The 10,561-nt window shown below is 35.6% G+C and overlaps 1 protein-coding gene across 1 annotated transcript; it reads right to left on the bottom strand.

Moving 5' to 3' along the window:
* Positions 1-1,536: 1,536 nt before the first annotated feature.
* On the bottom strand, positions 1,537-9,832 carry LOC125472247 (protein fluG). Its single transcript, XM_048573455.1, is given in 19 exon segments — positions 1,537-1,800; positions 1,910-2,052; positions 2,352-2,584; positions 2,916-3,104; positions 3,292-3,437; positions 4,661-4,767; positions 4,770-4,789; positions 4,881-4,933; positions 5,246-5,366; positions 5,504-5,676; positions 6,386-6,657; positions 7,227-7,275; positions 7,724-7,819; positions 7,913-8,069; positions 8,451-8,548; positions 8,629-8,710; positions 8,811-8,878; positions 9,137-9,388; positions 9,564-9,832. Coding segments are annotated over 19 exon segments (2,484 nt in total). The 5' UTR covers positions 9,726-9,832; the 3' UTR covers positions 1,537-1,737.
* Positions 9,833-10,561: the final 729 nt, after the last annotated feature.

Raw genomic sequence — 10,561 nt, 5'->3', positions numbered from 1 at the left:
TTCATGCTCATCATAGTAACGAATGCCTCGTCAACACTTATAGTTTTCATGATGCTTAATGATCTTTGATTGTATCTTTATTGTGCTTTTCACGTAAAGGACTTTTGGAGAATGTTTTGAATTGCGTTGCGCTAACCCATCCAATTCATTAACTTAAGCAGAACTTGACGGTTAATTTAAGCGGACCTAATTAACTCGGGGTGTTGAGTTTCATAATTTATCGAAAGACCAACTGAAAATCAAAGTGTATGCAAGTGTGACATGTGTGGAGAAGAACCTTCTAGCTAGCATTCATCCATATTCTCATCACATTCATATTTACATTCTGCCTTTAAATTACAATCTGTGCATTTAATCTATTTTCGTCAAAACCTCAATCCCCCTTTACTTTAGTGTCCAATTTAGTTAGAAAGTGTCTTAGTTTGTGTTTCTAAGTGTTTTGATTCAAGTTGTTACACAAATTCGTCCAAATTCACCAAAGTGCTCAAAACTGCCCAGAAAGTGTTTTTAAGGCAGTTTTGAGTGTTTTGGGGCTGTTTTGAGTCTTTTGCTTTGTTTTAGTGTTTTATTGTTTAGTTTTGCATTCTTTGAGTCTAGTTTAGTGTTTTAAACTTTATTTTACGTTTTTGAGTCAGTTTCCAAGTGATTTTGCAATCCCTCCTAATCCCCGGTTAAGAACGATCCCTACTTATACATATACTACAATTGTCACAAGAGGGTTTTAATTTGTGTGCTTACTTAGTTCGCATCATACTTGGATCTAACGGAAAACATAACACAAAAGCCAGTGTAATAGCATTCTAGGATTCATATAGCCAATCCCATTTAATGGGATAAGGCTTTGTTGTTGTTGTTGTTATTGAAAGGAATTGGTAGTCTTGTAAAAAAATGGTGGATGCAGGGAAGAATAGAGTATGTAGTCATGTGTATTGTTTATTACATTGGCTTTGGTTTTGCCAGTTGCTATTGCTTCAGTGGCAAGAGCCTTTTCCACTATTTATTTTGAAAAGTACATCGCGTAACCGAATAAGAGATCAATGATTGAGTGTAACATGGTTGTTTAAATTAAGAACAATGTTTTTTCTTCTATTGATAACGAAGCTCTAATGCAGCATTTTCAAGTGTTGTGGACAATTGTAACTTGCATTGTTATCATTCTATACATTATAAATAATGGAATTAGGGTTTAATATTTAAGGTTAATATATGTCTAAGATATGTTTGTGAATTTTTATACGTGACCCGCCAAATAATTTTTTCCTAGATCCATCGCTGCATACAACCAATATTCAATTAGATAAATTTATTCATTGACGTGGCATGTACACGTCACTTTCCAAGTTAGATAGTACACCAATGTAATCTCTCAAACATTACAAAAATGTGATATCCTAAAATCAATCAACCACCAGTGGTCTAGAAAATATAGTTTAAGTTTTTATAGCATCACTATGAAAACCTCACTATAGAAGGGAATTTCAACCACGAGAGCACAAATTTCCCCAGCGTTGACAAGTTTGTTTGACAAGTTTGTCGTTGACCATATAAAATATTCTACATTAATCCATACATGTTTACGTTCGGTAGAAAATATAGTTTTAAGTTTGTATAGCATCACTTATGCTTAGTGCTTACATTATTTCCAAACTCGTTTACGTTCGGTAGAGGAGCTTAAGAAAGTACAGGATCAGAGCTTGACTAAACCAGGAATAGTCACAAGACAATAAGCTAATTAACTCAATAGCGGTATATAAGTTGCTTGTATGCATCTTTGTTCTTCGAGTAGTAGTCAATCTCTGCCTGCAAACGGAAAATCGCGATAGTTATTCGCTCTAAATTTTCAGTAGTGTTTTGCAATGGTCGAAATAATTTACTAGAACACCATCACAAAATCATATTCAAAACGTACCTTGCGGACCCCTTTTATCGCAACCAATAGGTTTTCCCCAAGTAAATCTGCGAACAAATTGTCTTCCTTGAGAGCTTCTAAAGATTCAGAAAGTGATTTCGGCAACCTTTCTACTTCTGCACCAAGGCCAGAAGGATTTGTATCTGTTCAACGAATTGAGGATATATTATTAATATGTCAGACTACAGTATATAATCTTCTTGAAAGAAAAGAGCCGCTTAAACTGTATCGAAAGTCTTCAAATAAGGCGCATAATCGTTTCAGTGAATGGGAAAGTAACACATTTAGTATGAAAAAGCAACTCATCTCAAATTATCAATCCAATCACTTTTATAAGGAAAATGAACATCATATCTAAAAGCCACCTATCCTCGTAATAAAATTAGGGAGAATAGAAGGTCAACTCAATACACATTTTATCAAGAATAATATGTTATCTTACCAACAGGTTCAGGGAGATGAAGATGATTCCTAAGACCATCAATACCAGCAGCAAGTATTGCAGCCAAGCCTAAGTGTGGATTTGCACATCCATCAAATGATTTAACCTCAAAGTTGCTCACCAAACCAGCTTGTATTCCAGGTGGGCATGCAGTTCTTAACGGAGCTTCTTTGTTTTCTTTTCCCCAACACTTGTATGCTCCACTCCATGTATTAGGTTGAATTCGGTCATAACTACACCAAATAATGGTTGAAAATAAGAGTGGATATTTCGATCAAAACAATTTTAAGGTAGAATAAAAAGGTATGAAAATGCATTCTAAGCTATGATATCGTATCTCCTACAAAATTGTACATCTAATACAAATTTAGCTCATAAGCTTTACATATATGTTACTCAAAAGCTCAAAATTGAAAGCATCAAACTTTAGATGCTTCAAAACATTGTGAAAGGCACCCATGAGATATTATTTTGATACCAAACATGGAACCATAGACTCATAAATTACTAGACACAAAAAACAACAAATAATGCAATAATTCAATTGGGGGAGTTTGGTATCACCTATTTGGAATCGGTGCTATAAATGCCAAAATTGCAGGAAGATGGTGTAAAACCCCTGCCAGGAATTCTTCCCCAATCTTTGACATTCCATGCCGAGAGGAACCACCAGATGCTGTAAACACATTTGTGCCATTCTGCCACAAACTAAGATGTACATGCGCGCCAGAGCCAATGTCATCAAGAGCATACCTGCCCAAGAGACCACAAAGTTACGCAGAGTACATTTAGTTAGGGACATCAAAGAAGAAAAATAATGAGAAACAGCCAAGCCCAGTTGAACATTAAGTCCCCAAATTAAACTAATCGACATTCTTGCTTTTTTTCACTGAAATAAGTATGTGACAACTACATCTGTAGGGAAAATTCAAGAACCTACTTAGGCATGAAAGTTGCCAACAATCCACGTTTCCTTGCAATGGCTCTAATAACTTCACGAGTATAAATCAGGTTGTCAGCAGCGTGCATACAAGCTGTGTGCCCAAGTACCATCTCAAATTGACCTTTCCCAGCTTCTGCATGTAACTACAGTTTGTACAACGACAAAAGTTAATAAAAGCTGGTCACACTTGAATTGCATTTGCAGCAAGGTATTGGGTGAGGTAGATAAAGAAAGAGAGAGAGAGAGAGAGAGAGAGCCCTTAATAAAGGTCTACCAGAAAAATCTTAAGAATGGGGAGTGAAAGACAGAGAAGTTGCCTGTATTTAATATTAAAACATAAATTACATAGCTACATGCGGAAGATACTAGAGTGCTCTATTGTATGTAAACTACACCCGTTAAACTCTACTACGCTGACAATAAAAGAAAATTATCATATCATATCGTAGTAATACCAAACTAACTTATTCAATTGTGGTCACTCACCCTTATTTCTCTTTAAGTTCTCTATAATTGCTTTCAATAAAATAAATAATAATAACATTTTAAGACTTTTTGACATACTTAATTGCTTACAATAAAATAAATAATTATAACATTTTAAGACTTTTTGACATACTTATTCATCCTGAAGTACCTTATATATATAAGGTAGTTTCATTATTTCTCTTGAAGTACCTTATAAGTCAAGATTAAATTATAAATGTGGTCACTCACCCTTATTTCTCTTGAAGTTCTCTATAATTACTTACATTAAAATAAAAAATTATAACATTTTAGGACTTTATGACATCGTTCCTAAGTACAACTAGACTTTGTAATGAAGAAGATGAAATTATCTTTGATTTAGTTATAATTATATTTGTCTTACAAAGTATTATATTCTATATATGTAATTATATATAATATATATATCAAAATTTTAGGTACCGTGAGGCTTCGCCTCACACCTAGGTAGGGCTATCCATGGGAAGCCTTGCATATGCCTTCGCCTTTTAATACATTGATATATATATATACACACACACACACATATATACATATATATATATATATATATAGAGGAGGCCTTTAAGGGAAGAGATCCCCATTTTTTTTTAAATGGAGATTAGTGGTGGGGCCCACACCACATTGAACTTCAACAAGCAAGATCAGTTTATCAAAAAGTCAAGACAAAATAAATGAACCCTTATTCTTAGATATAACTTAATCATGTGAAATGGTGGATCCTTACCTCCAAATGACATAAACAAAAGAATGGATGGATAAAAAGACCTATAAATTACACAGCACGGTATTTTGATGGAAAAGTTCGTCCTACAAAACTATAAAAACAATAAGCAACAATATCATGAGTTTTCTTCACCTGCTCCACGGTAATATTCAATGAATGAAGAGCAGGAACAATTTCGTGAAATAAATACGAAGCAGAATCATATGCCGATGTAGAGCAGTAGGGTGTTGAGTCAATGGGATCAATTCCTCCCTCCCATCCCTGCACAGTTTTAGATTTTGTATACAAAATTGTCACAATGTATGTAAAATGTTCAATTACAAACTGACTTAGAGTCAGAAGTATCCATTACCTTAGTATACCTTTCAAGAGAAAAAACTCATTCTCAAATCCTGCATTCATATCCTGGACGACATTGAAGATTTATTGCTCCTTTTTAGTGATAGAAAGCATATATAACTTGTCGATGAATTGGACATCAGTGCAATAAAGTGAACAAGCAGTCCACCAACAATACGAACATAAGCTTAACTGATTACATTGCAATACGGATGAAAAACAAACTTACTGAGTCCTGAGTAATAGCAGCCTATCAATTAGAGGGGAAAAAACATAGCATCTTCCACAAAGAGCATCAAGTATAATCACCAAATTCATCTATACGTAAACTATTTTTTGAGAAGAAAATATACATAAACTACTAATAATTCAACCTACCAAGTTAAAATCATCTTTCAAAATTTTTGAAACCCTACGTAAGGCTTCTCTTGGGCAGTATTCCCATGCTTCACCCGGTTTTAGATGCATATCGGCCAAAACCATCTCCTCTTGTTCTACCCTGTTGAGGAAAATATTGGTATTAAATAAAATAACACATTACTAAAAATGCAACATTTTAGATGCTGTTACTAAAATGAACATATTGTTACTCAGATAGAAAGATATACTTGGAAACCTCATGGAGTTTTAAAGTACCATGGAATTTTCCGTTTAGTCGATAAATCAGGCATGAGTCTGATCTCACCCACTCCAGTCAAATTAGTCTCATCAGCCGGACCATCAACGAATGAAGTCATTCCCATAGAAGCAAAAGTCAGACCAATACCATTTTTTATAACAACATCATTGAATCGCTTTTTGGGAACAACCTGAAACGATGATGGACAATGAATGAAGCAAATGAAATCAAAATCTATGCAATTTCAAGTCACCTATTAAAATTAGAAACAGTATAGGATGATAATTTCCCCATAGGAATCTATGATCTTGATTATAAGAGAACATAAGTTACGAAAAAGTAACAGCAACTGATTTCTTACTATCATTTATTCAACAGATTGTTACTAGTTTCACCATGGGTAAAGCATAAAAAGGCATTGTTGTATGTCTGGTATGATAGTGTGCTATGCAACAGTTCTCTTCAAAATGCACATCATGAGATGAGTGAACCATAACTAGCAAGAAGTTTCACAAAGTGGTATTCCCACTATATCTAAAATGAGCAACTTCTCTTTCATTTTTCTCATAAATGAAACTATGAATCTTGTTTTTTGGTTAGGAAAGCAATTTGTTGAGAGAATCTGGGACAATTTCTGTTTGACTGATGGTCACCTCAGGCCCACATGTAGCTTCTGACCTGTATCCTTTTCACAACTGTCACTTTCTTACAACTGGAACAACGCACCCACCACACGCACGTGCGCGCGCGCGCGCACACACACACACACCCACACCCACACACACAGAGACACAGATACAGAGACACACACACACATACACACATGGTCACTCTCTCTAATGAGAATATACGTATGGAAGTACTATTGTATATTTCAACCAAAAGAAAATAGAACTTACACGGCATCTCTGTTGTCCTGAAGTATCACTCCAGATAACACGAACAAGTGAGACATCATTTTCTGAGTCATTACTGTTCACCTTCACGAAGTCCGGTGATACATAATTATTTGAACCAGAAGATTTTACAGTATAATTAATCTTGTAAAACTGAATCGCATTTTGTGAAAATATGTCTTTAGCAGCCTCAACAGCTTCAGGGACTGAGAGATCGCCGTCAGCGCAAGCATCCCGTAGGACAGAGAAAACAACTTCACGTGCTTTTTTTGCACCTATCAAACATATAGATAAAATAATAAAAACTCAAAGTGACCTCTAACTCAAATATATAGATAAAATAAAAATAACTGAAGTCAATTTGGATTCTATATCTTATTGTAAGTGCGTAAAATAGTTATTAATAAGGAGTCAGAGGTACTTTCACCAACATATACATGTTGAGTTTGATAAAACATACCTACTTTAACTTCTTGTATCATTCTAGTCATGTTTTAATAAAACATATTTTAATTTGACAGTGCATTTTCTTTGCAAAACCTAGTGCTAATCCAACATACTTATACAAACAGATTGAGACAACTAGTGGTCCTCGGCCACAGAAGAAAAAAAGACATCTATTCTTCAGACAACAAGGTCTATTTTCATCATTGTGGTTGTGGATAACTAACAGACATGCATGATTGTATACAAAACTTAATTCACTTCATAATTTAGCAGACGTCAAACATATGTTCAAAAATTCTAGTACCATGTGCTAACGCAATAAAACATCTATTGCATAAACAAATTTTCAACACTATAAAAAAGACAAATACAATATTAAGTAGATATAGTAACAAACCTAAGTAGAAAGTTTCAGGAAATGCGTAGCCGTCAGTGCTAAACATCACCTGCAAATCGATTCATGCTCAACAGTCAGATGTATTACTAATTCAGATTTAGTAGGGGAAAGAACAAACATGGGCATGGGCATGGGCATGCATGCATGCATGCACACAAAAGGAAACATCTCTCCATTTTTTACACAGTGCGCAGACCATTATGGAGACATCTTTAATTATTCTACAACTCTACCTACTATCCCTCTGCAGAATTTTCATATAGCTAAGAGGGATGAATCAAACATGACATCAGATAGCTTCATGGCCAGGTCTTGGAAGAATAATAGAATACCCTGATCACTAAACTGCTTCGAGCAGATAGTTCAGTAGAATACTCTGGACTGCCTAAATCATGCTTAATTTTCTATACAGAGGAAAAATCTCTCTGTAGGTGCTCCTAGAACTTAGAATGCATAGTTTCTTCATTTGTTATCAGCTTAAATTTCACGTGCCGTACCTTCTTAATTGGAGCTAGCTCTAAAAGTTCCTTGACTGAAGATATCATCCCATGGACACTGAGCTTAGGAACAGCCAACCCAAAGTCAAGGTACACCTGTAAGGGAAAGTGTTTATCAACCGTAAGAACTTGTAAGGGTATTTCCAATGTGCAAAATAATGTAATTCACAGAGAATTAGAAAACCTTACCTGGGGATAAATGGAGGCTAGGTATGATGCTTCTTTTGAAAATGGGTAGGATGCATGTAAAAGAACTATACGGCATTTAGAAAATCTCTTGTCCTCAAGAACATCCCGAAGATGAAGAGGATTGGATAGCCGCATATCCAAATCTTTATCACCAAAACTAGTTACATGTGGTTAATTATTAGTACACGGACATCATGATTTTAAAAAAACAAACATATTATCATACAGATTGAAGCCCTTTCCTACTGGAATTGATAGTAGGCCGGGAATAATAACTTAAAATCTAAAAATCTGTTTGGTGCTTCCTAAAAATGGATCAACCTCCTGGACATTACATTAGTTCTACAGAAATCAACACTACCAGGCTTCTATGATGGATTTAATCTCCTGAAATGCAAGGATTAGTCAGCTAATCTTCAGACATATTTCTTCAACTAGTGACAGAGAATTTATTAGTTATCATTTCCTTTTGATAAGTCTCAGCAATCAAACAAAGTAGAATGTAAAAACATTTTGATAATCTCAAAATTACGATTACCCCGTATGTATCTGCATGGGCAAGTCAAAAAGCAGAGCAACCTCCAAACTACGAGTGAAGATAAAGTCGATAAAACTTTTATTTGATATGCGAACAGGCTGTACAGCTGGAAACATAGATTAATCTAATCAGAATACATAGGTGTAAACATAGCAAAAAACCCATCAAAATGCAGTACGCACCACGTAACATTTGTATTAATTTCCAGGCCACAGCGATATGCAGCTATACTTTTCAAGCCAAAAATCTTATTGCCAACTGTAGCACAGTCGATAAGGAATTCAACTAAATCAGGAAGTTACAGTTTTACACCAATAGATGACAAAGTAACGCGAACACCAAAGCTATTGAAAAGGATATGATTTCAATTTTCCAACAAACTTTTCGGTGAACAAATCCAGTGTCCAAGACGATCCACTGGGCAATTCCTAAAACAAACATAAAGTGACAAGAAAATTAATGATATGTGTTTGTTGCTCAGTAACTCAAACAAATCGATGAGAAACTGAAAACATAGATAAATTCGAAAAATTTCATTAGATCTTTGCCAATGTTAATGTCCAAATATAATTCCAGCAACTGAATTTTCGAGTAAGCGATTCGAATCACATACAGGACATAATATAACAAAACAAAACATAAAATTCAAAAAATTTTACGAACAATGCAAATGTTGTCCCACTCACTTCATTGAGAATTTCCTCAGCCAAATACTCAATTCTCAAAATCTGGCCAACAACCGGCGTGAAATTTTTATGCCAATCTATGTCGAGCTTCTTGTCAAACCTCAACCCATCATCAATGAGAATGACAGAGATTCTTGCAGCTTTGAAGCACGCCAAGCTGATTGCCTGCAATCCGGCGAGTCTCCGGTATTCTTCTACTCCATGCAAGGTTTTTTCCGATCCGTAGAGCTCGGCGACATCCTTCAAATTCCTCTGCAACTCATCGATACCAAAACATCACAAAAAACACAGCGTTTTGGCAACACAGAAACATCAGTCAGATAGATTACAGTTACAATCGACAGCGATAACCTGTTGACTTGAGATTGAATGCTAAAGGCGTAAGATAGCAGCGGAGTTGAGAGTTGAGGGCGTCGTTAATACACACCTTGAAGGAGAGGGAATGGGGTGCGTAGGATAAGGCGTCGCCAGTGGCTTCGGAGAAGCAGCTGATGAAGGGGATGGTGGAGTCGGCGGCGACGATGTTGTGGGCGTGGGCGTCGACGAGCTCCGCTTCCTCCACCGCCGTTTTCAGCTCCGTCAAATCCATGAGGCTAGTCGTTGGTCAAATCAAATGAACATTTGTGAGCGCGTTGAACCGGGAAAAACGTGGCGTCGTCATCCTCTTATATAATTATACGATAAGGAAGACCTTTACCAGAAATGATATGCAACAACGGACTCTGTTTTTTGTCTCCATTCAATGTTCCTCGGGATATGTGTATTTGAACCGTCCAAAACGGTCATTTCCTTTTTTATTCATTTGTAGAGTGCTGCAAGACTTGTCCGCCACATTCTGTTTTTGTCCCGATTCATTGTTTCTGAATATTTAAGAGCAAGCCCAGCGTGGGCATTTGCTCGGGGGACGGGGGACAGAACAGGGTCCGAGAGCCTAAAATCATGTGACGTCAGCCTGACGTCAGGCATTATTTAATTTTTTTTTGTGTCATGCGCATCGTCGACACAAAATCAGAAAAAAAAAATTAACTTTTTCAGTTACCGTTGGGAAGCCACGTGGCTTCCCACAGTCCGTTCGATCTCAACGGATATTTAATTTGGACCATTCGATCTCAACGGTCAAAAAAAAATAAAAAAAATCTTATTTAATATCCACCGTTCGATCTGAGATCAACGGTGGATATTAATATGCTTTATAAATAAAAAAATAAAAGAAAAAATAGTTTTAAAATTAAGAAAAGTTACCGTTGTAACACGTGGCACAATCTGGAGTGTTGGAATTCAAATTTTTTTATATCCAACGGCAGAGATTAATTAATTGAATAAAAATTGTAAAAAATTCAAAAAAATTCAAAAAAAAATCTGAATTTTTTTTTAAAAAAATTGTTTTTACTTTTCTATAAATACCTTCTCATTATCATCTACCTT

This window comes from the organism of the source record quoted next, unplaced genomic scaffold (genome assembly GCF_019419815.1).
Source record: "Pyrus x bretschneideri cultivar Hongxiangsu unplaced genomic scaffold, Pyrus_bretschneideri_v1 Contig68, whole genome shotgun sequence".
NCBI classification, from domain to species: Eukaryota; Viridiplantae; Streptophyta; class Magnoliopsida; order Rosales; family Rosaceae; genus Pyrus; species Pyrus x bretschneideri.
Note: the sequence above shows the minus strand (reverse complement) of the source record. Positions and strands in the feature narration are given on the sequence as shown.